General features: G+C 43.4%; 2 protein-coding genes across 3 annotated transcripts in view; one reads left to right on the forward strand and one right to left on the reverse strand.

Moving 5' to 3' along the window:
* Nucleotides 1–116: 116 nt before the first annotated feature.
* LOC127666100 (mitotic-spindle organizing protein 2) lies at nt 117–16542 on the forward strand. 2 transcript variants are annotated; one of them, XM_052158827.1, is made up of 4 exons: nt 117–206; nt 507–688; nt 892–1037; nt 16251–16542. In XM_052158827.1, the coding sequence occupies exons 2-4, from the start codon at nt 516–518 to the stop codon at nt 16406–16408; spliced, it is 477 nt and encodes a 158-aa protein (XP_052014787.1). In that variant the 5' UTR covers nt 117–206; nt 507–515; the 3' UTR covers nt 16409–16542. The 2 variants fall into 2 exon arrangements, with proteins under 2 accessions (XP_052014787.1, XP_052014785.1); XM_052158825.1 differs by having other exon boundaries at nt 196–281.
* Nucleotides 16543–26424: 9882 nt separating this feature from the next.
* Prkdc (protein kinase, DNA-activated, catalytic subunit) overlaps nt 26425–27260 on the reverse strand; it is a 210698-nt gene continuing 209862 nt past the window's right edge. Inside the window, exon 86 of the mRNA XM_052158779.1 lies at nt 26425–26936. Within this exon, the coding sequence (XP_052014739.1) occupies nt 26732–26936 (205 nt within the window). The 3' untranslated portion in view covers nt 26425–26731. The remainder of the gene's footprint in view (nt 26937–27260) is intronic.

A 27260-nucleotide genomic window follows, 5' to 3' on the forward strand; every position in this document is an offset into this window, starting at 1 on the left:
AGGCTCAACCACCCTGGGGAAGGCGCCTGCAGAAGCAAAAGCCAATCAAGTTTTGTGGCAGAAGCAGTTGGCTACAGAGGCGCGTGCGCAGTGACATCGTCGGCTACTCTTTACTCCTAAATTCACGTATTTCGCGGTGGGGGTGGGGCGACAGGCGTGCTTGTCTGTGTAAAAGCAAAGCTGTTTAGGGACCGTCTGCAGAACTGGTAATTACACGGAGTACCCGGTATATGCCAGGAATTATTCGGCTATCAAAGCAGCAGTCTGATCGTCAGGCAGCGGTCAGCTTTCCACCACCCCATCCCACGCCTAACACATTTCCCTGTGCACACTAGACGTTCAGAACAAGTCAAGCAATCGACTGCGTTAAGGCCTCTTGGCTCCCTTGCCTCGGCGCCGGAGCTGTCGACTTGCAGAGACCCTGCAGGAAACGGGTGGCCGGTAGCAGGTGCTGTGGAGTCACCTGACGAGTGGGTGGGCTGTGCCCAACACTGATCCCTTTTCAGGCTACACGAATGGCGGCTGCTTGTAGTGGTGGTGGTGCTGGACTCGCAGTATCCACGGGATTGGAGGCAGCAACGCTGCAGAAACTGGCGCTTCGGCGGAAGAAGGTGCTGGGGGCCGAGGAGATGGAGCTGTACGAGCTAGCGCAGGCTGCCGGCACCGCCATCGACCCCGATGTGTTCAAGTGAGAAGGCGAGGGTCGGGACCTCGAGCTTATACTCCCTACAGATAACGCCGGCCTCAGGACACCCATTCCGACATCTGCTCCTCTAAAATATCCGTGTCTCTGTAAGGGGTTTCCAGATGGTGACCCTGCTGGCGCGACTCCTGGGACATGTCCGCCCCGTGGCTTGCCGTGTTTACTAAACACTGCATTTGTTTTCTCAGGATTCTGGTGGACTTGCTGAATCTGAACGTGGCTCCCCTCGCCGTCTTCCAGATGCTGAAGTCCATGTGTGCTGGGCAGCGGCTGACAAGCGATCCCCAGGACTCGGTGTCTATATCTCTGACCACATCCACATCAGAGACCCGAGGTTAGAGGTGGGCTAGGTGCTTCTGCCCAGAGGGTGGCTGGGGTCGGGAGAGGGCAGAGAACCACAGGCTGCCATGCCTTAGAACTGCTCAACCTGTCTATAGGCCTCCTTCCAAGGTCTGCAGACCCTTCTACCTTCCAGAGACCTTAGCTGCTCCTCCTTTGGGATTGTACTGTTGGATCAAAGACTGTTCCAAGCAGGCTAGGGTCGGTCTGACTGACTCCATACCACTTCTTATCATGCCACATTCCACAGGTACTGGAATAAACATGGCTTTGGTCTTCCTTTACCTGACAATCACAGGTTCAAAGTACTCAGAGAACAGAGCAAACAAATCCTTACTACGAGGCCCAGGTCTAGCTCCCACGTCTCAGGCCGGGCCAGCACACCTCCCATGTGGGGATTTTTTGGGGTTGCCAGACTGCAGCCATGTGACTGCCATGAAACATGGAGCAGAGGTCTGACGGAAAGCTTAGCCCAGTGCTCAGGGGTGCGGGGCTCCCCTGCTCCAGTGGTCATGCCTGGGTCCAGGTGTAAGCAGCCGGTGGTGAGCAGTGTGTAACAGCGATCTCAGGCCCTCCGGCCTGCCCATATTGTCTGTGCATCTCTTTGGCTCTTGGAAACCTCTGAAACGTAGCTTGCCCTCCCAGGCAAGTGGGTGGAAATCCAGTGCTGTTTCCCTGCCTGGAAGCACAGGAACAACCCAAGGCACCCAAGTGGGGTAAAGTCCTAGCCTGGGGGTCAGCCTGGGGCCGCACACAGGTACTGGCCCAGCCTCTTTCTGATCAGTCTGTGTCTCTGGCCTCTATTTGCCCTCCTCTCTCTGCTAGGAAGAGAAACAAGGGCAACCCTTTCCTCAGGCCCGCAGCCTCTCCAGGTCTGTCCAGGTCTGCTCTATGGCCCGGCTGCCGTGCTGCTGCCTCCCCGCCCCCACCTCCCACCCTGGTTCCCTTGCTGCCCGGCTTCTCCTTTCACAGGCAGTTTATTGTCTCATCTCTGGGTTTGGTGTTGATGTGGAATCTTCCACTGGAAGTCGCCACTGTCCCACAAGGCCCGGGCAGTTTTGAGCTACAATACCGGGGCACTGTAGGCCACTCCAGCCGTGCAGCTCAGAACCAGGACACGCTTTCTTGCTCAGTTCACCAAAGACAGTCTTTTGAGAATATGTGATTGGACTGGTGCTCCGAGATAGGACCAGCACCCCACACTTGCTCCCTTAAAGATCTCTCCCCAGGCAGAGGATTAGGTCGGGGCAAACAGGAGGGACATGATATGCTGCTGAGGACATGACCTCAGTGTCTTCAACACTGTCCCTCAGCTGATTGCAAGTATGGCATAGGGAACAGATGCCTCCCCCTAGCCTCTTGGACAACACCATTAAGAGTGACATTTTGTGGTCATACACATCTACTTGTGAACTGAGTTTTCTTTCATGCCTCAGTTGTGGCCTGAGGTACCCTTCAGGTATTGGCAGGTATAGTAAGCTATGGATCCAGTAGTAGGCTGTGTGAGTTCCCAGGCCTCATCTACTTACCCCCTTCCATATCCTCCCCATGTTGCTAACCTCTGTCCAGACCTTTAGGTTGAGAAGGTTGAGGAAGATTGGGGATGGACTACAGAATTGAATGAGAAATACCAGGTGAGGACAGCAACCACAGAGTTGTTAGCTCTGGAGACTTAGTCCTAGAAAGTCCTGAGGAAAATTGTGGAATAGGAAGCTTAGGAATACTGGCTGTTGTGGAGGGAGAGAAGGGGCGTGGAACACAGGTGGGGCTGGATCTGTAGCTCAGGCTACCAGGTGAGGCATAGAGTTTCCTGACTTCTGTGTGTCTTGGCATCCATATACACAGCTTTGCAGCCACCCTATCAATGACTTCGTATGGAGTGGAGACAGTAACAGGAGTGGACAAACTGACCGAGCTAGGGATGTGATGGCCTGTAATGTCCCATTTGGGACCACTGAGGTTTGTCATAGCTTTCCTGGAGGAACTAGATTGGCATTGCTTCAGCCATGAGTTAGACTCCGTTCAGCCCCTGGAGTCTGTAAGATGCTGCAGGCATCTTGATGCAGCAGGACCGTCTAGACTGCTGGACCCTGGCTGTCCATGTCCACAGCCTTTAATGAATCACTCATGTCTAGCAGAGAATTAGGAAACAGTACTGCAGCTGCTGGCCACACCTGGCTGAGGAAAAACTGGCCCACTGAGGAAAACGCTGAGGAAAACAGCTTCAGCTTAGTGCTTCCCTATTTAGAATTAGGGAAACTAGACAATTTGAAAAGCTGTCTCTCCAGAAAGTACAAGGTGAAACTTTGAGTGTAGAAGTCAGCTGTCTTTCCTAAGCTGCATTGTTAAGTGTATGGGCACTTAAGTGTTTAGTGTCTTGAGCCATCATGGGGCAGCTGTTGTTAAGGCTGGATTCTGAAGGACTATATGAAAACGAACACAACACCTCATGAATATATATGGACATGTAATGAGATGATGATCAAGTTGTCCTTTGATACTTGTAGGGATTCATTCCAAGACTGCCCCTTCCCTACAAACACCAAAAGCTGCAAATGCTCAAGTCTTCCATAGTGTCTCATGCCTGCTTCCTTCCCTCCTTCCTTCCCTCCTTCCTTTCCTCCTTCCTTCCCTCCTTCCTTCCCTCCTTCCTTCCTTCCCTCCTTCCTTCTTTCCCTCCTTCCTTCCCTCCTTCCTTCTTTCCCTCCTTCCTTCTTTCCTTCCTTCCCTTCCTCCTTCCCTCCCTCCTTCCTTCCTTCCTTCCCTCCCTCCCTCCTTCCTTTCCTCCCTTCTTCCTTCCCTCCCTTCTTCCTTCCCTCCCTCCTTCCTTCTTTCCTTCCTTCCCTCCCTCCTTCCTTCTTTCCTTCCTTCCCTTCCTCCTTCCCTCCCTCCCTCCTTCCTTCCTTCCTTCCCTCCCTCCCTCCTTCCTTTCCTCCCTTCTTCCCTCCCTCCCTTCTTCCTCCCTCCCTCCTTCCTTCTTTCCTTCCTTCCCTTCCTCCTTCCCTCCCTCCCTCCTTCCTTTCCTCCCTCCTTCCCTCCCTCCCTCCTTCCTTTCCTCCTTTCATTTTTTTCTATGCTAATAAGTGAACTTAAGAATTTTGTACTATGTTCTACCCTTCAACCCTGGTACATGCGTTTTCTACATACTAGTCATGAGTGATGCCACTGAGCTACATCCCCAGACCTTTCTGACGCCTCTGAGTCACAAATCTGAGAGTACGGGTACCTGGCGCAGTGTAGAAATTATTTAATTCCTGGCCCAGGGTCTGCTTTCCCATTGATAGCCGTGAGTCATTACTTACTGTTTCCTATGCCCCATCTGGGCTGCTCCTATCTCCACCTAGCCAGCCCACAGGGCTGCGCTCCTAACCTACGGCCTCTCCTCCGCCCTCCAAGTTCTTCTCTTCCCACCCCTATTCCGGGAAGCCTAAGCCCCGCCCACCTGTGTCTCTTCTGCCCAGCTACTGGCTGTTGACATCTTTCTTTACCAATCAGGAAGAACTCGGGTTCTTATGTAACAGGGTCACAGGGGCTATGTGCAGATTCCAGGCCTTGGGTGCCTATGTTTAGCATTACAATAGACAGTAAAAGACAAAACCTCACATGGGCGCACAGTGTACATGTGCATGGGTGCACACACAAACATACGGAATGAAAGTAATTTCCTTCCCTATCTTTTCTAATTAGTTTTGGTTTTAAGTCTATTTTGTCAGATATTAAAAATAGCTATACCTGCCTGCTTCTTGGGTCAGTTTACTTGGAATACCTTTTCCATCCTGTTATTCTAACATGATACATGATAATGAGGTTGTTTCATGGATACAGCAGAAAGACAAGTGCTGTTTCCTAATCCTATCTGTTAATCTCTGTGTTTTTTACCGAGGATGTTGAGGCCATTAATATTGAGTTATTAGTGAAAAGTGTTTATTACTTCCCATTATTTTGTTATGATGTGGATTTTTTCCTTTTAGTTGTTCTAGGATTGGTTAGCCCTTCTCCCATCTTGGGTATAGTTAACCTTTCCAGGCTGTTTTCCCCCCAGTATCTTTTTTGGAGCTTGATTGAAATTATTTGTTTTTGATGTGAAATGTTTTTCTTTCTCTGTCGATTGTGATGGATAATTTCACTTGATATAGTAGTCTGGGCTGGCGTCTGTGGCCTTATGAGTTTATAGAACATCCAGGCCCTTCTGGCTTTCAGAATATCCTTTGAAAACTCAAGTACTGGTCTAATGGGCCTGCCATTGTGTTAGTGGGTCTTTTTTTTCTCTGGTGGATTTTAATATCCTTTCTTTGTTCTACAGTTTAGTGTGTGAGTTATTATGTGTCATGGGGAATTTCTTTTCTGACCCTGTCTATTTGATGTTCTGTGTTTCTTGCTATTCAGTGGACACCTCTGAGTTTGGGGAATTTATTCCTCGTTAATTTATTTATTTATTCACTTTACAGTCTGATTACAGCCTGACCTCCTCCCCGACTCCATCTCAGTCTTCTCCTAGTCCCACCCTCACATCCTCTAAAGGGGAGATTCCCCATGGATACCAACCCACCCTGGTACATCAAGTCACGGCAGGAAGAGAAGACATGCACATCCTCTCCCACCGAGGCCAAACAAGGCAGCCCGATTATGGGGAAGGGATCCTTGGCACGCAACAGCGTCTGAATTAGATGTAGCATGTAGTTTTAAAGTGTGAACCACGCTAAAGCCGGCTCTGCACTTGCGGCAGTGGTCTCGCCCACCCCGCTGGCCAGCCGCAAGCAGCACTCTTGCCCTGGTTTCCATAGCCAGCTGCTGCCAAGCCGCTCCAGTCAAAAGGCTGCACCCAAGCTGGCCCTCCATGCCCGCTAGCCTTGCCAGACCGAGCACCATGATCGCCAGCCCACCACCCCACGGCCGGCTGTGCGAGAGCTCTCACCAGCCCCGCTAAGCTGTGGTCACCTCTCCCCTGGGTCTCCGTCCTTTGCCCAGTCTTCTCGTTCCAAAGCCTGGCCAAATTCTGCCCTGGCTATGTTCTTTCCCTCCTACCCACCTAAGTCGCTGCAAATGGAAAACACCAGACAATCTAAATTTAAATCAACATATGACACAACCGCTGGGGACTGAATCTGTCATCCTAAACTCATCATCTATTCTATGTCAGAAATCTTCCGGTGAGGCCACCGCCAGGCCTGACAGTTCAGGGTCTACACCCTGCCTCCTCTGGCTCCTGCCTCCCGGTCCCAAAGGGGAGGTTTCTTTCTCACTTCCTCCCCCTCTTCCTCTCTGGACCCGGAAGGCCCATCCAATCAATTAATTAGGGGGAAATTCTTCTATAGCTAGAGACAACCCCCACTCCAGTTGTTAGGGGGCCCACATGAAGGCCGAGCTGCACATCATATGTGCATATGTGTAGGGTCTAGGTCCAGCCCTGCATGCTCTTTGGTTGGTGGTTTAGTTTCAGTGAGCCCCCATGGGCCTAGATTAATTTACTCTGTGGTCTTGTGATGCCCTTGACATATTGGGAGAATTCTTTTATGAATTTGTTAAAAATGTTTTCTGTGACTTTGTCCTGGATTTCTTCTTCCTTTATATACCTGTTCTTAGTAGGTTTGGTCTTTTCATAGTGTCCCAGATTTTTTAAGCCTGAATATGTTTTGATTTAACATTTTCTTTGCCTGAGCTGTTAATTGTCTTCAAAACCTGAAATTCTCTCTTCCGTGTTGAGGTTTTTGTTTGACATCTTGAGTTTTTTGTCAGAGTCTATTTCTGTGCCTTGAACTGTTTTCATTATTTCATTCAGTTGTATTTTCACTTTTTTTTTTTTTTTTTTTTGAGACATGGTTTCTCTGTGGAGCCCTGACTACCCTAGAACTCACTCTTTAGACCAGGTTGGCCTCAAACTCTGTAAACTGTATCTTGGGTATTCAGAACTTTTGGGCTAATACAGACTTATCGCTGAATGCATACCATGTGTGTTCTTTTGTGAATAGGTTACCTCACTCAGTATGTTTTCTAGTTCCATCCATTAGTCTAAGAATTTCATGAATTCATAATTTTTAATAGCTGAGTAGTACTCCATTGTGTAAATGTACCACATTTTCTGTATCCATTCCTCTGTTGAAGGACATCTGGGTTCTTTTCAGCTTCTGGCTATTATGAGACTGCTATGAGCAAGCATGTGTCCTTGTAATATGTTGGAAAATCTTTTGGGTATATCCCAGGAATGGTATAGCTGGGTCCAGAGGTAATGCTATGTCCAGTTTTCTGAGGAACTGCCAGACTGATGTCCAGAGTGGTTGTACCAGCTTGCAATGCCACCAGCAATGGAGGAGTGTTCCTCTTTCTCCACATCTGCTGTCACCTGAGTTTTTGATCTTAGCCATTCGGACTGGTGGGAGGTGGAATCTCAGGGTTATTTGGATTTGCATTTCTCTGATGACTAAGGATGTTGAATATTTCTTTAGGTGTTTTTCAGCCATTTGATATTCCTCAGTTGAAAATTCTTTAGCTCTATTCCCCATTTTTAATAGGGTTATTTGATTCTCTGGAGTCTAACTTCTTGAGCTCTTTGTATACATTGGATATTAGCCCTCTATCAGATGTAGGACTGGAAAAGATCTTTTCCCAATTTGTTGGTTACCGTTTTGTCCTATTGACAGTGTCCTTTGCCTTATAGAAGCTTTGCAGTTTTATAAGGTCCCATTTGTTGATTCTTGATCTTAGAGCATAAGCCATTGCTGTTCTGTTCAGGAATTTTTCCTGTGTGCCCATGTGTTGGAGGCTTTTCCCCACTTTCTCTTCTATTAGATTCAGTGTATCTGGTTTTTATGTGGATGTCCTTGATCCACTTGGCCTTGAGATTTGTACAGGGAGATAAGAAAGGATCACTTTGCATTCTTCTGCATGTTGACCAATGGTAGAACTAGCACCATTTGTTGAAAATGCTATCTTTTTTCCACTGGATGGTTTTAGCTTCTTTGTTAAAGATCATAAAGGGACCATAGACGTGTAGGTTTATTTCTGGGTCTTCAATTCTATTCCATTGATCAACATGTCTGTCACTGTACCAATACCATGCAGTTCATGCATTTTTTTTTTTTTATCACTGTTGCTCTGTAGTAGAGCTTGAGGTCAGGGATGGTGAATCCCCCAGAAGTTCTTGTATTGTTAAGAATAGTTTTTGATATCTTGGGTTTTTTTGTTACTCAGAATGAATTTGAGAATTGCTCTTTCTAACTCAATGAAGAATTGAGTTGGAATTTTGATGGGGATTGCATTGACTCTGTAGATTGCTATCAGCAAGATGGCCATTTTTACTATATTAATCCTGCCAATCCATGAGCATGGGAGATTTTTCTATCTTCAGAGGTCTTCTCTGATTTCTTTCTTCAGAGACTTGAAGTTCTTTTTTATAGATCTTTTGCTTGTTTGGTTAGAGTCACACCAAGATACTTTATATTGTTTTTGACTATTTTGAAGGGTGTCTTTTCTTTAAATTCTTTCTCAGGCTGTTTATCCTTTGAGTGGCAGAAGGCTACTGATTTGTTTGAGTTAATTTTATATCCAGCCACTTTGCTGAAGTTGTTATCAGCTGTAGGAGTTCTCTGGTGGAATTTTTTTGGCGTCTCTTAAGTATACTATCATATCATCTGCAAATAGTGATAGTTTTTGACTTCTTCCTTTCCAATTTGTATCCTTTTGACCTCCTTTTGTTGTCTAATTGCTCTAGCTAGAACTTCAAGTACTATATTGAATAAATATAGAAAGGGCAGCCTTGTCTAGTCCCTGATTTTAGTGGGATTGCTTCAAGTTTCTCTCCATTTAATTTGACGTTGGCTACTGGTTTGCTGCATATTGCTTTTTACTATGTTTATGTATGGGCTTTGGATTCCTGATTTTTCCAAGACTTTTATCATGAAAGGATGCTGAATTTTGTCAAATGCTTTTTCAGGATCTAATGAAATGATCATATGTTGTTTTTTTTTTCTTTGAGTTTGTTTATATATTAGGTTACACTGATTGGTTTCTGTATATTGAATCATCCCTGCATCCCTGGTTGATGAAGCCTACTTGATCATGGTGAATGATCACTGTGATGTGTTCTTGGATTCAGTTTGTGAGAATTTATTGAGTATTTTTGCATTGATATTCACAAGGGAAATTGGTCTGAAGTTCTCTTTCTTTGTTGGGTCTTTATCTTGTTTTGGTATCTGTGTAACTGTGGCTTCATAGAACTGGGTAGTGTTCCTTCTGTTTCTATTTTGTGAAATATTTTGAAGAGTATTGGTATTAGGTCTTCTTTGAAGGGCTGATAGAATTCTGCACTAAACCCATCTGATCCTGTGGCTCCTTTGGTTGGGAGACTTTTAAAGACTGCTTCTATTTCTTTATGGGTTATGGGACTGTTTAGATGGTTTATCTAATCCTGATTTAACTTTGGTACCTAGTATCTATCTAGAAAATTGTCCATTTCATACAGATTTTTTAGTTTTGTTGAATACAGGCTTTTGTAGTAGGATATGATTTTTTTTAAAATTTCATCTGTTTCTATTGTTATATCTCCTTTTTCATTTCTGATTTTGTTAATATGAGTACTCTATCTATGCCCTCTGCTTAGTCTGGCTAAGGATTTATATATCTTGTTGATTTTCTCAAAGAACCTGCTCCTGGTTTTGATGATTTTTTTTTTTTTTTGTATAGTTCTTTTTGTTTCTGTTTGGTTAATTTCAGCCCTGAATTTGCTGTCTACTCCTCTTCAGCGTGTTTGCTTCTTTTTGTTCTAGGACTTTCAGGTGTGCCATTAAGCTGCTAGTGTATGCTCTCTCCAGTTTCTTTTTGGAGACATTCAGAGCTATGATTTTTCCTCTTGACACTGCTTTCATTGTGTCACATAAATTTGGGTATGTTGTCACTTCATTTTCATTAAATTGTAAAAAGTCTTTAATTTCTCTCTTTACTTCTTCCCTGACTGAGTTATCATTGAGTAGAGAATTATTCAGTTTCCAGGTGTATGTGGGCTTTCTGTCGTTTTTGTTGGTATCAAAGACCAGCCTTAGGCCATGGTGCTTTGATAGGATGCTTGGGATTATTCCCATCTTCTTGTATCTGTTGAGGCCAGTTTTGTGACCATTTCTATGATCAGTTTTGGAGACGGTACCATGAGGTGCTGAGAAAAAGGTATATTCTTTTGTTTTACAAAAAAAAAAATGTCCTATAGATATCTGTTAAATCCAGTTGGTTCATTACTTCTGTTAGTTTCTCTGTGTCTCTGTTTAGTTTGTGTTTCTCTGCTCTGTCCATTGATGAGAGTGGGGTGTTGAAGTCTCCCACTGTTATTGTGTGAGGTGCAATGTGTGCTTTGAGCTTTAGTAAAGTTTCTTTACTAAATAATGTGGGTGCCCTTGCATTTGGAGCATAGATTGTCAGAATTTTGAGTCCATCTTGATAAATTTTTCCTTTGATGGTATGAAGTGTCCTTCCTTATCTTTTTTGATAACTTTTCGTTGAAAGTTGATTTTATTCGATATTAGAATGGCTACTCCAGCTTGTTTCTTGAGACCATTTGCTTGATAAATCTTTTTCCCAGCCTTTTACTTTGAGGTAGTAGTGTCTGTCTTTGACACTGAGGTGTGTTTCCTTTATGCAGCATAATGCTGGGTCCTGCTTACATGTCCACTCTGTTCGTCTATGTCTTTTTATTGGGGAAATTGAGTTCATTGATGTTAAGAGATATTAAGGAATAGTGATTGTTGCTTCCTATGTTATTTTTGCTGTTAGAGGTGGAATTATGTTTGTGTGGCTAACTTCTTTTGGGTTTGTTGAAAGATTACTTTCTTGCTTTTTCTAGGGTGTAGTTTCACTCCTTGTGTTGGAGTTTTCCATCTATTACCCTTTGCAGGGCTGGATTTGTGGAAAGATATTGTGTAAATTTGGTTTTATCATGGACTATCTTGGTTTCTCCATCTACGGTGATTGAGAGTTTTGCTGGGTATAGTAGCCTGGGTTGTCATTTAGATTCTCTTAGGGTCTGTATGACATCCGCCCAGGATCTTCTAGTTTTCATAGTCTCTGGTTAGAAGTCTGGTATAATTCTGATAGGTCTGTCTTTACATGTTACTTGACCTTTTTCCCTTACTGCTTTTAATATTTCTTTCTTTGTTTAGTGCATTTGGTGTTTTGACTATTATGTGACAGGAGGAATTTCTTTTCTGGTTCAATGTATTTGGAGTTTCTGTAGGCTTCTTGTATGTTTATGGGCATCTCTTTCTTTATGTTAGGGAAGTTTTCTTCTATCATTTTGTTGGAGATATTTATTGACCCTTTAAGCTAGTAATCTTCACTCTCTTCTATAGCTATTACCCTTAGGTTTGGTCTTCACATTGTGTCCTGGATTTCTTGAATGTTTTGGGTTAGGAGCTTTTTTCATTTTGCGTTTTCTTTGACTGTTGTGTAAATGTTTTCTGTGATATCTTCTGTACCTGAGATTTATTTCATATCTCTTGTATTCTGTTGGTGATGCTTGCATCTATGACTCCTGATCTCTTTCCTAGGTTTTCTATCTCTAGGGTTGTCTCCCTTTGCATTTTTTTGTTTCTGTTCCCAATTTTATATAGTGAATGGTTTTGTTAATTTCCTTCACATGTTTGGTGGTATTTTCCTGTAATTCTTTAAGGGATTTTTATGTTTCCTCTTTAAGGGCTTCTAGCTGTTTACCTGTGTTCTCCTGTATTTCTTTAAGGGAGTTATTTATGTCCTTCTTAAAGTCCTATATCATCATCATGAGATGCGATTTTAAATCAGAGTCTTGCTTTTCCCATTGGTTGGTGTATCCGGGACTTGCTGTGGTGGGAGAACTAGGCTTTGATGATGCCAAGTAGCCTTGGTTTCTGTTGCTTATGTTCTTGCCCTTGCCCCTCTCCATCTGGTTATCTGTGGTGTTAACTGGTCTTGCTGTCTCTGACTGGCTTGTCATTCCTGTAAGCCTGTGTGTCAGCACTCCTGGGAGACCAGTTCTCTCTGGGAAAATTTTGGATATGGAGAGTTTTGGCAGAGGATCAGCTCCAGGGTGCAGATGGAAATGGTAAGGATCCTATCCCAGGCCTCTCCTTGTTTCCTGTGTCTTGAAGGCTCCTGGTAGGTCCCTCTTGGGCCAGGTATTTGAGCAGAAGTGGTGTTCTTACCTGTGCTCTCAAGTGCTCTATCCTGTTGGGAACTGGGTACAGAAAGCTGTGGCTCAGGGTCAACTCTAGGCACAGATGGAAACCAGAAGGGCTGTTCTCTTCTTAGTCACCACAGTTTCTTAGACCCAGCTAAGCAGCATCTGTTGTACTTGACTATTGACTGTAAAGTCAGAGCCAAATGACCAAAGCTTCTGAGTTCTGCTGCTTCCTGGGGCTGGAAATTAGCCCCTTGTGTAGCTGGATGTTCCCTGTCCAATTAATTTAAATATTAATACAAGAAGCCTGTGATTGGATAGGAACAAGGGAGGCGGAGCTAATAGTTGCAGAGACAGGGAGTGTGACAGAGAAAAGGAGGAGGAAAATGGAGGATGAATAGGATGATTCAGATTCTGCATGACTCTAAATACCCCAGGCAGCTATAATATCATAAATAAGGATAGGATATTTGGGATAACTTGTCTAATCTAGGTGGGCAGCTTGTATCATTATCAATTGGCTCTGAAATTATTGTGTGGGCATCTTGTGAATTGCAAATTTATTGAAACATAAATCTGACTGTTTAATTATAAGCTTCTAGAATTTTTATTTTACCAGGTTACTGAGAATTGTGACAGCTAACTTAACTTCGAGGTGGGTGGTCATTGCATGGGGCTGCTGCAGCAATTTGCCAAGGAAGTTGGGTGAAGACATCTCAGGGGAGCTCCGTGCCAGAGTCTGCCAAGATTAGAACACCCCACTGGAGCCATTTGCCCAGTCAGTACCTGGCATAGCACGGGAACTTGCATTTTCTTTTTAATATTTCCCGTAACACCCTTCTTCTATTACATTATCATCAGCTTTCTGTTTTCCAACCTCTTCACTGCCTAAGCTTGGCTGTGCTGGATCTTGGTCTGTAGATTGACCTTGAATTTAGAGATCTTTATGCCTGTCTCCTGGGATTAAAGGAGTATGCCACCAAGCCTGGACTTAAGCGTTTCTTCACCTACATCTTACTCTGCCCCAGTCTGGCCTTGAGCTCCGGCTGCTTGGCTTTGTCTCCTGGGATTGAAGGTGCCCCCCCCCCCCCCAGGCCTGGTCTAAACAGAGCTGGGTAGTCTCTTGCCTCAAAGTCCCACTCCCTGAATCTGCCGTCCCCTAGGACACAGGATCTGGCTCCACTTCACTTCCTGGTGCCCCTTTAAACTCGAACCATATATTTTATATTTTTCCTTTCTAAGCTTGCTATACTTGTATATAGATTTAACCAGAGAACAAAGTCTCTATCTCTACTGGGCTTTTTTGAGACTTCCTTCGTTAATGCAATTAATATAAATCTCTTTACCTTAGCCTCATGTAGACTCTTCAGATAAGGGCAAAAAGCAGCCAAATTCTTCACCAAAACTGTCTCTATACCATGCACTGAAATTCTTCTCCACTGAAATCTCTTGGGCCAGGTCTGCACAGTTTAAATCACTCACAGCAATAAAGTCTTCTATATTTTATCTAGAATGGTTCATTAAGACCCACTTAAAACATCTCATGGTTTTCCAAATCCAAAGTCCCCAAATCCACATTCTTCCAAAACAGGCCTATTCTGCTTCTATCTTAGTTAGGGTTTTACTGCTGTGAACAGACATCATGACCAAGGCAACTTGTAGACATTTAATTGTGGTTGGCTTACAGGTTCAGAGGCTCAGTCTGTTATCATCAAGGTGGGAGCACGGCATTGACCAGGCAGGCATGGTGCAGGAGGAGCTGAGAGGTCTTTATCTTCGTCTGAAGGCTGCTAGTGGAAGATTGACTTCCAGGCAGCTAGGATGAGGGCGTTAAGCTCACACCCATAGTGACACACCTATTCAACAAGGCCACATCTCCTAGTACTACCTACCACTACCTGGGCCAAGAGTATACAAACCATCACAAATAGCAAATGGTCCATGGCCTATTTTCTGAATGGGATATAAAAAATGAACTCCTCAATGTCAGGCCCTTTGAATGCTGCTTTGTCTGTGCTGCCCACTATCATACCTACCCTTACCTTGTCTCTGGCATCAGTGCTACTACCTGTTTCCCCTGCACCAGGGCACAATTAAAACTACCACATTTAATTCATTCAGCTAAGCAGCACTAAGGATAAAGAACAGGACAAGAACAAAGCTATTTAAATGTACTGGGTCCCTCTTATGATTTTGTCTAAAGCACCAATAAAGGACATGTTTTCTGAGCCTTCCCATTGTGAAGACTTTGGCTTATATAATGTATCTCCTCTAATTTCAACTGAGCCTTAAAATCCCTTTATCAACACCTTGCCAAGGGATATAAGGCTCCTTTTCAGTAGGCCTTTTGACAAATGCTTTAGCCAACCAATCAAACCAACTTTGATACTGTTTTTAAACTGTGGGAAGTTTTGTGTTAAACCCATATTCTCCTCTGGATGGACCCATGTCAAAAAATTCAGTCTGATCAAGTTTTATGTTTCTTCCACTATTAATTTCCATCCTTAAAATCTATCTCTACACATAGCCCCAAACTGCTAGACTGAGTCACCAGATTTACTAAGCCCTTTAGTAGTATAACATACCTCTTTAGTGATTTCACTTTCTATGGCCCCTCTAGGAGCCTGCTGAACCTTCAGTCTGGTTCTAAGTACCCAGGCAACTATGGGTGGGCCCTGAGGTAGTGTGTTGCCTGGCTTCCCTTTTTGGGAAGGTCATTGCTGATTCTTTGAATTCCCTTAGACAAAGGTAGTGAAGACTATACTGCAGGGGTGGGATGACGATGCAGCCTCTGGTAAGCATGGAGACAATGCTTCCTGGGTTAGATAAACCATCAAAACTGAGGGTACAAAGTTCTCCACCTTAGTAGGATCCTCCCACACATCTGCATCCAAAGATACAGATTCCCATTCCTTACAACTTCAACTCCCTGTGACACAGGAATTGAATTTTTTTGTAACTCAACGAGTCTTAGATAATGAGGGCATCAGTTTGATTTTCTGCAACTTGAACTCTATGGCTGCTGAAGACAGGATTCTCTTCCATGACCCACTTAGAAACCTTTAAACTTTGTCAGTTTATCCAGAGATGCTAGAGGCAACAGGACAGCATCATTATTTTATTTTTCCCCATATAGTGTCAAAAGTGTTATGTGTAAAGTCACTACAATTTAGTGCCCACTTACACTTGTTCCATACAGTAGGTCAGTCAGGGTGATCAGATGCATTTATCTTGAAAAGTTGTTTAAATAGTTCATATTATGGATATTTGGTGTTCTCCATGCTACTGGAAGAGCATTCAATAACTATTGGTGACTTGGAAAACCTGTGCCAGATACTAAGTTTCTTCCTTAAAGTTCTATTTCTCTAGAGCCACTCCTGGTGTGATAGTCCAGGGTTCTTTAAAGGAACTAAACTGATGAGATGAAAACATGTATTAAAATACTATATATATATATATATATATATATATATATATATATATATATATATACACACACACACACACACACACACATGAAGAGATTCATCAGCGTGCCTTACAAGCTGAAGTCAGTGATACAGTCCAACAGAAAGTCCAAGAATCAAGTCTTTCAGTTTACAAGATTCAGTGTCAGTATTCTCAACCTGCTGCTGGAGTCCCCAGGGAGCCTACAGAGCTCCTGCTCTTGAGTCTATATTGGAATTTCGAAGAAGGTGATTCCAGCTTAGCAAAGAAATGCTTCAGCAGCTGGATACCTGAGCTAGGGAAAATGAGAAACAGCCAAAAAGCAAAAGCTTCCTTCTTCCCTGTCCTTTCATGTGGGCTGCCAACAGGTGTGGCCCAGAGTTAGTGCCAGTGTTCCCACATCAAATAATCCAGGAACGAAAATCCCTTACCAATGTGCCAGCATCTTAGGTTTTAGTTGATTTCAGATGTAGTCAAGTTAACAACCAAGTTACTAATCACATATGTGCAGCTGAAACAAGTTGCATTCAGCAGAAAGGTGGGTATATTTCCTCACAAACAAAATGTTGAATGTACTGCAGCTGGAGTCTGCCCCAGTCCTAATTGTTGGGTTCTATATATTTTTAGGAAGAAACCGAGGTGGGCCCATTCTTGGCAATGTGACTATGGCGGCAGAACGTGGAAGCCGCGAACGACCCGTCCACAGGATGCCACGCCAGCCCAGTGCTACCAGGCTGCCCAAGGTGGGAGGACCTGGAAAGAGCAACTCCCGGAGCAGCCCATAGGCTCGAACAGACACTGCACTTGACACACAGTCTTCAAGGCAGATGCTGCCCACCTCTTCACTTCCTTAAACCGTTCTGAGAAGCTTAATATCTGTGGCTTTTTGATACTATTAAAAGATTTAGATTTGGAATGAGTTCTATGTGGAGTCCTGGTTTTGCTGCAGGCAAACTAATTGGGACACATAATAGTGATTTTTGTCTTTTTGGATCTTATTTGGAGTCTAAGAAAATATGTATGTAGATGAGTCTTCTTATAAACAAGCCAACATGCTTTCCAGAACGTAAAAAGTTCCCTAAGGCCTACCCATCACAGTGTTGGTATGTAGGGCTACCAGTGTGGTCACCTGGTGAGTCCAAGTCCTGGTATGGCTGGGCTGTTACCCTCAGGATCATACATGCTGTGAAGACTTCGGTAATATGCATTTTCCCCTCCCCACCAGACCTCCCCTTTAACAATGAACTCAATATTAGGTGTTTTGTGGCCATTGCCCACACAGATACGTTTTAGAGCCTCCATTTCTTCTCTCTCTCTCTCTCTCTCTCTCTCTCTCTCTCTCTCTCTCTGTCCTTTTTGTTTGTTTGTTTTTAAATTGATACAGGTGCTCACTCTATAACCCATGCTGGCCTGGGACTCAGTGTCCCCTGGCATCTCCTCCTGAGTTCTGGAACTGAACCTCATGTACAGTCCACACCACACCATGCCAGGATGAACTCTTTATTTCTAAGCTTTTTTTTTTTCCCTTTAGTTAACACTCAGTGTAGGAGTGATCAAACATTTGCTTTAAGTGGGCCCAAGCCTCTGCCATGATTGTGATGTTGCCGAGCATCCTCACAGCCTCCTGCTCTTTGGCTTTGTCTTTCCAAGACCATAGTTGGGAAAAGACTAGTAGTTACTGCCCACCTGCCTGAGAAGGAGAAAGCACCCATGATGTTTGAATCAAGTCCAGATACAGTGGCTACTTTCTCTTTAATGGAAGACACAATGTGGATACTGTGCCATGACTCCCTTCTTCCTACACTCTGGCAAAAGCATTATTTCTGTCACCGTCCCCACAGCCCTCCTGTGAATGCTGTGACTACCAAGGTACAAGGAGATGGCTGTGTTGAAGGCAAGCACTGTGAGTTTGAGAATCAAGATTTCAGAGGTGTCAGGAGCAGTGCACAGGGTCAAATAGAACAGGGATTAGCAAAATTATTCTCATAGACTAAGGTGCTAAACATTTCAGATTTGGTTTGTCACAACTGCTCAACTCTGTCAGAGTACTACAGAAACGAACATACAACCTATACATGATTGGTTGTAGCTGTGTTCAGACTAAATTTTCTCTGTGTGAAATTAGGCAGCTGCCCTCATATTCAGAAAAAGATAATCCTAGAGAAAACTTGCTAGGTATGATGGTTCGTATATGCTCACCCCAGGGATTGGCACTATTAGAGGGTGTGGCTCTGTTGGAGTAGGCGTGTCACTGCGGCTTTAAGACCCTCATCCTAGCTGCTTGGAAGTCAGTATTCTGCTAGCAGTCTTCAGATGAAGATGTAGACCTCTCAGTTCCTCCTGCACCTTGCCTGCCTGGATACTGCAATATTCTCGCCTTCATGATAATAGACTGAACCTCTGAACCTGTAAGCCAGCCCTAATTAAATGTTGTCCTTATAAGAGTTGCCTTGGTCACGGTGTCTGCTCACAGCAGTAAAACCCTACTAAGAGACTAGGTAAGAAAGTATTGCAAAACCAGCCAGGCATGGTTTTGCAATAATTGGTTTTACCTATAATTCTGGCATGTGAGAGGCAGAGATAATAGGTAGCCACATTTTCTAAGCTAGGGATTCACAGTGAGACCCAGTCCTAAAACAAACATGCGCGTGCACACACACACACACACACACACACAAGAATATATAACCAACACAGTCATACAGGTAATACTATATTACTGTATACCTGTAATCATACTTGTAATACTCAGGAGACAAAAGCAGAATGATCTGGAGTTCAAGGTCATCTTTGATTACACAGAGTTCACAATCAGCCTGTGTGACATGTAATCTAATATCTAAAAACCTAGAGTGTGAGAAGATGGCATAGAGAATCCTCACTGCATCTCAGCACTTAGGTCAGTGCTTCTCAACCTTCCTAATGCTGTGATCAGTTAGTACATTCTTCAGGTTTTGGTGACCCCCTAGTCATAAAATTTTAGTTGCTACTTCATAATTATAATTTTTGTACTGTTATGGATCATAATGTAGACATATGATATGCAGGATATATGATGTGTGACCTCTGTCAAAAGGCCTTTTAACTCTCAAAGGGGTCATGACCCATAGGTTCTGAACCACTGACTTAGGAGGTTGAGGCTAGAGGACTGTGAGAGGTCCGGGGTAGTTAGTTGAACTACAGAGTCAGTGCCCTATCTCAAAACAAGAACCTATTTCAGTGAAATCATCAGAAACAACGTGGATTGAACTACAAAAGGTGGCACAAACAGCAAAGTACAGGGGAGGGGTCCACCCTTTCTAACACATAAAGAAGCAATGGAACTTGATAATCAGCTACTGAAAAAAGCTGAAAGAGCTACAGTGAAAGGAAACCTGACTTCAGGTAATAATCGGTGGATTTTGCTGAAGTATGTTTGCTTATTTTTTTAGGATTAAAACCAGCCAACTGTCTTATACTAAAAAGTCATGGCAGGAAGTATTAAAACAAGCATGATTTCCATAACAGACCACACCCCAAACATCAGCTTGCTGATGGCCATAAAAGGAAAAAGCCACTGTTCTCTAAAACACATAAGAGGAGTATTAGTACAGGTTATTTGTTTACTTCAGTCTGTTCCAGATTGCTGGTGTGGCCACAGCTTAGCTAATTCCAAAGGAGAGTCAACCTCTAAAGCCACAAACCACTAGGGAACACTGGTCACCTAAAAGCAGACCATTAGTGACAGGAGTCCTCCTTAGTCTCTGCAAATCAATGGAAAAAGTAAAGTAGACACACGAGTGGAAGGACGTGACCACGGAGAAGACGGACATTCTAAGTCATGCCATTTGATTTATTTAAAAAATCATAGTAGAATCTCTTTAAAAGTTTTAAAGGCGCTTTACAATAAAATTCTTTAAAAAAAAGAAAAAGGCTGAGAAGTGACAGGAAAGTTTCTAATGTGCATCAGGTCAGAATTAATTTTGTATAGAATGATCAGGGTGACAAAAAAGATGTAATTTTGTATAAAAGATTTATTTATGAGATAATACTGTAGCTGTCTTCAGACACACCAGAAGAGGGCATCAGATCCCATTAAGATGGTTGTGAACCACCATGTGGTTGCTAGGAATTGAACTCAGGACCTCTGGAAGAGCAGTCAGTGCTCTTAACTGCTGAGCCATCTCACCTGCCCAAAAGATGCAATTTTTAAGCACAATAAAATTTATTACAGTTTTTTTGAATCAGATACTGTATATGACATTTAAATATGTACATACTAACAGAATGAACTGGCATCTAGATGAAGATGGTCTATTAATATGTTAATATTCCATTTTAAAATATATTTACCAGGCTGGTGAAATGGTTTAGCAGTTAAGAGCACTGACTGCTCTTCCAGAGGTCCTGAGTTCAAGTCCCAGCAACTACATGGTGGCTCATAACCATCTGTAATGGGATCTGATGCACTCTTCTGGTATGTCTGAAGAGAGTGACAGTGTATTCATATATATAAATAACTATAACTACACACACACACACACACACCAAGGCAGGAATGGTTGCTATAAAGTTCAAATTGGTCTTGAACTCATAGTGGTGATCCTCCTGAGAATTTCTATTCAGACAGCTATTTATGGTTGAGGAAAGGTATGTTCCTCAGTGGTAAGATGCACACAGTCCTGTAAACTAAAATTACACTCCATGGTCACAAAAGAATGAAAGTAGGAGGGGGTCTCATTGGAAAGAGGAGGAGGAGGTACAGTATAGGGAGAAGGCCATAAGAGGATAACGTGGTGAATATGACCAAAGCATGTCATGTATAGTGCAATCACATGAAAAATAAACGCATGTATAGTGCAATCACATGAAAAATAGATGGGTACAGAAATGGTTAAGCAAGACAAAAGGGAAAACAATCAAAGTAAAAAATTAAAAAATGACAAGAATCAATACATACCTTTCAATAATAACTATGAATATTAATTGTCTTGCTTCCCCAATCACAACTAGTACACTAGTAGATTGGACCCCCACCCCTTTCCCCTCCAAAAACTTGTTGCCTTCAAGGAATGTATTTCACTATGAAACAGACACTACCTCTATTAGTCATAGTTCTCTAAAAAAACATGGTGTGTGTGTGTGTGTGTGTGTGTGTGTGTGTGTTTTCTGCGAGCGGTTTAACAGACTTTGGTTAGACTATTCCACCAAAGACTGTTTTCAGAAGCAAAGTTCAAGAATTCAGTAGTATTCATTCAGTCCATAAAGCTGGATGTCTTAATTGGTCTTCGGTATGTCGTGGAATGCTGAAGTAGGCTCTAGTGACACTGATGGAATTGACTTGCTAGTAAGAGTGAGGGTAAGAAGGTTTGCAAGAACTTCCTTCTTTCATGTCCTTTATATAGCCAGCTAACAGAAGATGTGGCCTACACTGAGGGTGGGTCTTTCCACTTAGCAAATGATTTAACCAAGAAAAATCCCTCATAGGTGTATATCCAGCCATTAGGGTTTTAATTCATTCTAGTCAAGTTGATGACCAATAGTAAGCATCACACACCCTTAGGGTAAAAGGGTCAGGGAAAATATTTCAAGCAAATGGACCTAGGAAACAGACAGATGTGCCTGTTTTAATATCTGACAAAACATGAAAAAGACAAAGACCCTTCATAATGGGAAAGGGCACAGTCTAACAGAACATTATGAGTGCACCATGAGGACAGATAAAAAGAAGGGGTGTGATATATTCTCTCACTGGCTTCTTCCTTCAGAAGGGGGATGGTGGGGAAGAGGGATGATGGGGTGAGGGCTAGACTCTGTCTCCATAGGGTCATAGCAAAAGGAGAGTTTTAACTTGATCAGCTGAGATGAATCATGTAGTTGGAAACATGCACTTCTAGTATAAATCTCTGAAAATAATCAGTAGAAGACTGAAAATGGATGATTTGGTTAGAGTGAAACTGCAAGTTGCCTGGGAGTGGGGGACACAAAGGAGAGAGTGGGTGTCCACAGATAGGGGTTTACAGTAGAGTTTGGAAGAGCTGTGGATATTCAGCAGGTTGAGTCACATCAGACAGGGAAGGATGCCAGTAGAGTTGAAAAGTTGAGCCAGATAACTCACCATTTGGGATGGGAGTGGGGGTTGGTAAGAGGCTGAAGAAAACTGAACTTTCTTGGGAGGTCTCATATAGGTATAGGACCTGGGAACGAGTCTGTTGTTGCTTGAACTGTTAGAGAGACATACTGATCATTTTAACCTTGCTCTTATTTTCATGCTGGGTTTTAAAGACCATTCTGGTAACCAAAATTGTTGTTTTGGAATAACACTGGGACAGGGATTGCATGTAAACAGACATTCTTATTCCATCATGGGATGGCAGTGGGACACAGATCATGCTGAATTAAGAGTATCCAACACCTTACACCAGTCAGAATGGCTAAGATTAAAAATTCAGGAGACAGCAGGTGTTGGAAAGGGTGTGGAGAAAGAGGAACACTCCTCCACTGCTGGTGGGGTTGCAAATTGGTACAACCACTCTGGAAATCAGTCTGGCGGTTCCTCCGAAAACTGGGCACCTCACTTCCAGAAGATCCTGCTATACCACTCCTGGGCATATACCCAGAGGATTCCCCACCATATAATAAGGATACATGCTCTACTATGTTCATAGCAGCCCTAATTATAATTGCCAGATGCTGGAAAGAACCCAGGTATCCCTCAACAGAAGAGTGGATGCAAAAAAATGTGGTATATCTACACAATGGAGTACTATTCAGCCATTAGAAACAATGAATTCATGAAATTCTTAGGCAAATGGATGGAGCTAAGAACATCATACTAAGTGAGGTAACCCTGACTCAAAAGGTGAATCGTGGTATGCACTCACTAATAAGTGGATATTAACCTAGAAAACTGGGATACCCAAAACATAATCCACACATCAAATGAGGTACAAGAAGAAAGGAAGAGTGGCCCCCTGTTCTGGAAAGACTCAGTGAAGCAGTATTTGGCAAAACCAGAATGGGGAAGTGGGAAGGGGTGGGTGGGAGGACAGGGGAGAGAAGGGGGCTTGCGGGACTTTCGGGGAGTGGGGGGCTAGAAAAGGGGAAATCATTTGAAATGTAAATAAAAAATATATCGAATAAAAAAAATAATTTAAAAAAAGAGTATCCAAGCCACCAGCAGATAGCACTGGGACAGAGTTGGTGGTAAATAGACATGCCCATTCTGACGAGAGGTGGCATTGGGGACACAACACCCATGTGAACTTGTGTGACCACTCTGCCGTGGACCTGTGCAGAAATATGGCTCATGTGTGAATAGCCATGCCCATTGCTTGTTTATGCTTGGTCCAGGGAGTGACAATATTAGGTGTACTCCTGTTGGAGTAGGTGTGGGCTTTGAGACCCTCTCCCTAGCTGTCTGGGAGACAGTCAGTCATCTCCTGGCTGACGTTGGGTAAAGATGCAACTCAGCTCCTTCTCTGGCACCATGTCTGCCTGGACATTGGATGATAGTGGACTGAACTTCTGAACCTGTAAGCCAACCCTAATTAAGTGTCCTTTATAAGAGTTGCCTTGGTCATGGTGTCTCTTCACAGCTATGGAAACCCTAACTAATGCTGACTTAGGTATTGGGGACTGGGGTGTTGCTGTGATAGGCCTCATCATGCTTTTGTTTGGAGGAATGTGCATTTTGGGATTTTGGAAAGTAGAATGCTTTAAGTGGGGCTTAATGGGTCATCCTAGTAGAAATATGGAAGGCAGTGATGTTGAGCGTGATTTGAACTGTGGAAGCCTGTCTCTAAAGGTTTCAGAGAATTTTTGTATGTGACCTAAAGACTGTTTTTGTGATATTTTGAAGAATGTGACTGCTTTCCCCCCTTATCTGAAGAGTCTACCTGAGGCTAAGGTGAAGAGACTCAGATTGATTGCAATCTGAGGAGGTCTCAAAATACCCTAGTTTAGAGTCTATGCTGTAGTTTACTCTCATGAAATTTTGATTAAACTTAGTAAGCTGAGAGAGGAAAAATACAAAATGTATGGTTCAAAGAATAAGTGGACACCAGGAAGTAGAATGGAGCCAAATCGTATGTTCTAGGAACAAATGCAAAAACATTGCTTATGCTTTTGCAATTGAACAAGTGATAGTTATATTAGGCATTATTATTACCTGGTTATTGTTTTTATTTGGATACTTAATCTGGAATGAACTAAAATCCAGAAATGGAGGACACACTTGTGATCTAGAACTTGGGGCTGGAAGACACAGTCTTTTGATCTTGATCTTTATGTGGCTATAAAAATCCCACAGGATCTTAGGCCCAGGCATGGTGGTGGTATACACCTTTAATCCCAGGAGACAAAGCCAAACGGATCGCTGAGTTCATGGCCAGCCTGGGATAGAGAAAGTTCTAGGTGAAGAAAAGCATGTTGGTATATACCTGTAATCCTAGCATCCAGGAGACAGAGCCATACAGATCTCTGAGTTCACTGTCAATCTACAGACCAAGTTCCCAGACAGCCAAGTTTAGGCAGTAAAGGAGTTAGAAAACAGAAAGTTGGTAATAAAATAAGGGAGGCCATGTCCCAGCCCCAACAAGCAGCAGAACTGGCAGCTTTAGCCATGTGGCTCTGGCTTTAGAGTCAAGAATAAAAGTGGTTACTAGGACAACTGATGCTGGTTAGTTAGTAAGAAATTAGCAGTGATTAAGAAGAAACCAGCATCACCGAGGTGAATTCCGGGAAGTGTTTTCTGAGAGCACAGAGAAGCTGTGCTCCAGAGATAGGCAAGGCTGTACCTCATGCTGCATCTGGACTTGGAAATGTGTAAGAATCACCCAGGTGGTACTGGTTTTAAAGGCATGAAACAGTTATAGAGAGCAGCTGAGGCTTGGTATGGGGAAGAGGCCCGGGAAGGCCATTGGTGAAGGTGCAGCTTCAGCTGGAACTGACAGCACAGGACTAAAGGGGTCATGCAAAGGAGTTGAGGCTTAGCACCATGAAGGAAGCCTATGAGAGGCTATTGGTGAAGCCTAGTTGCAGCAGAGGACCCCAGCATTTTGGAGATGCCAGTGCCATAGGAGGATAACCAAGAACCACAGCAGCAATGGAGTGGATCCCACCAGATCGTGGAGTACTAGAGGGCAGAGCTGGAGATGGGACCCAGTCCCTTTTGAGGAGCCCAGATCCTCTGTGGATCCCAGACACTGGAACAAGAGGCTGTGAAGTTGAAATTGCCTTGGAGACCCCAAGACGTTAGAGATGTCAGAGCTATGTGATACCTGCTGAAGAAAGCTACTAACAGGGAGTGGAGTTAGCCCAAAAGACATTTGTTGCAGTCAACAAAGCTGAAAGGATTTGGAGATCTGAAGAATGCTTTGACATTAGACATGGAGATGCAGAACTAGGAGTTTGCCCAAACTGCCTTTTTGTGTTGCTTTTGTCTGGGATTTCCTATGTCATTTTGGAATGGTTATGTATATCCTGTCATGTTGGAGGTTATCTGATCTGGTTCTTGATTTTGATTTTATAGGGGATTACAGTTAAGCGACTGGATGAATCTCAGATGAGCCTTTGAACTTTTAAACATTTTTGAGACTATGGGGACTTTTAAAGTTGGACTGAATGCATTTTGCATTATGCGGTTTAGGTATGGCCCTCACAGACTCGTGCTTGCATGAGCCTGTTGGTGCCAGCAGGTGGATGGAATGTGCAAGTTTGAATGTGCTTGGTCCAGGAAGTGGCACACCTTGTTGGAGTAGGTGTGGCCTTGTGGGGGGAAGTGTGTCACTGAGGGGCTTTGAGACCCTCTTCCTAGCTGCCTGGGAGACAACCCATTCTCTCCTGACTGCAGTTGGATCAAGATGCAGAATCCTTAGCTCCTTCTCCAGCACCATGCCTGCCTGGACACTGCCATGTTTCCTGCCTCGATGATAATGGACTGAACCTCTGAACCTGAAAGCCAGCCCTAAGCAAATGTTGTCCTTTATAAGAATTGTCTTGGCCATGGTATCTCTTCACAGCAATGGAAACCCTAACTAAGACAAATGATCCCAACTTCTTGCTCAAAAGAAACAGGCTAGCACACTGGGTTAGAAAAGACAATTCACCTGGGAAAATTGGTAAACACTTTTAATTCCAGCACCGGCAGAGGTAGCAAGATCTCTGGGAGTTGTGGGATGGCCTGGTCTAAAGAACAACCAGGGATATGTAGAGAGACCCTGTCTAAAAGGAAAACAGAATTTGTCATTTCCTGCTTCCATTAAAGACAGACACTATCTTAGGGTGAAAGGATGAGCAAAGGTATTCCAGCCTAATGAAACCAGAAAACAAAGATTTGAAGCCAACTTCATAGACTTAAAAGCATACCTTATCAGAGATAAAGGCCATTTCATACTGAATCAAGAACATATATGCATAAAACTTAGGTGTACTCAATCTTGTCAAACAAATGCTATTTTAGACATAAAGCCAGATTAACCCTAACACAGAAATAGGTGACTCAAATACCACACTTACACCAAGGAACAGGTTGTCCAAACAGCAATAAAAACAACAAAAAATATAGCTATGGAGACTGAATAACAGACCACAGACACAGATGTACACGGACACACACACACACACACACATACATCTGAGATGCCAACAGGGTAGGATGCTTCTGCCAAGCCTGATTCCACAGATGAACCATGGTGCACAAATACCCACCACACCAAACAACAGAACATAGGAGAAAGGATCAAGATCAGAGCAGAAATTAATGAAAAAAAAAAAGCAAAGAAATCAGTGAAATGAAGAGTTGGTTCTTTGAAACAAGGAAGTATTTGTCATATTCTTTATTTTTACATATGTGCATGTGTATGTATGTGTTGGTGAATGTAAGACATGACTCGTGTGGAGGTCTAAGGACAACTTCCAGGATTTGGTTCACTGCATCCGATATGGGGCTCAGGGATTGAAGCTAGTTAGGTCATTATCGTTGGTGACAAATGCCTTTATCTCTGTGCCATCTTGCCAGCACTATAAAGTAGATTTCTTTTGTCTGTCAGTAATATCCTGCTGTCAGTGAAGGTCTAGGAGACTCTCGTGGAGATAGGATGCTTTATGGATGGTGATGCCCACAGATTTTACATCCAAGGCTCCCATCCTTCCCAAGTCCTGCCAAGGATATTGGGGTCTGTCGCCTGATCCACCAAGCACTTTACTTGAGTCTCTTCTGAAAGTCTACTCTCTGGCTCTTGCGCACGGATGTTGTAGTCTTTGTTGCCTCGAGCCACAGCCATATAACTCCCAAAGGCAGGTGAGGCTTCATGGCCTAGACGTAGCTCATCGCTGGGAAAAAGCATAGAATGAGTATGAAAAGACAGATACAAATGACTTCTCCCTTTCGACCTGTAGTACTGGCTATCCTTTATAAATATTCTATTATCATTTATGTATTTTCCCTCATGTCACTCATAACTGTGAATTCAAAGTTTGGGTTGGTAGAAAAAATAAAGCATGAATAATACAATTATTAACATTTGCTTGGAAATTTTTGTTCAAACATAAGCTTTCATTTTTCTCAGGTAGCCACACTGAGTGGACACGCTGGCTACAATGGTAACTCTGTTTGAATTTCCATGCGGCCATCAGTGCAGCTCCCCACAGCCCTGC

The sequence above is a fragment of the Apodemus sylvaticus genome, chromosome 15 (assembly GCF_947179515.1).
Source record: "Apodemus sylvaticus chromosome 15, mApoSyl1.1, whole genome shotgun sequence".
Taxonomy (NCBI): domain Eukaryota; kingdom Metazoa; phylum Chordata; class Mammalia; order Rodentia; family Muridae; genus Apodemus; species Apodemus sylvaticus.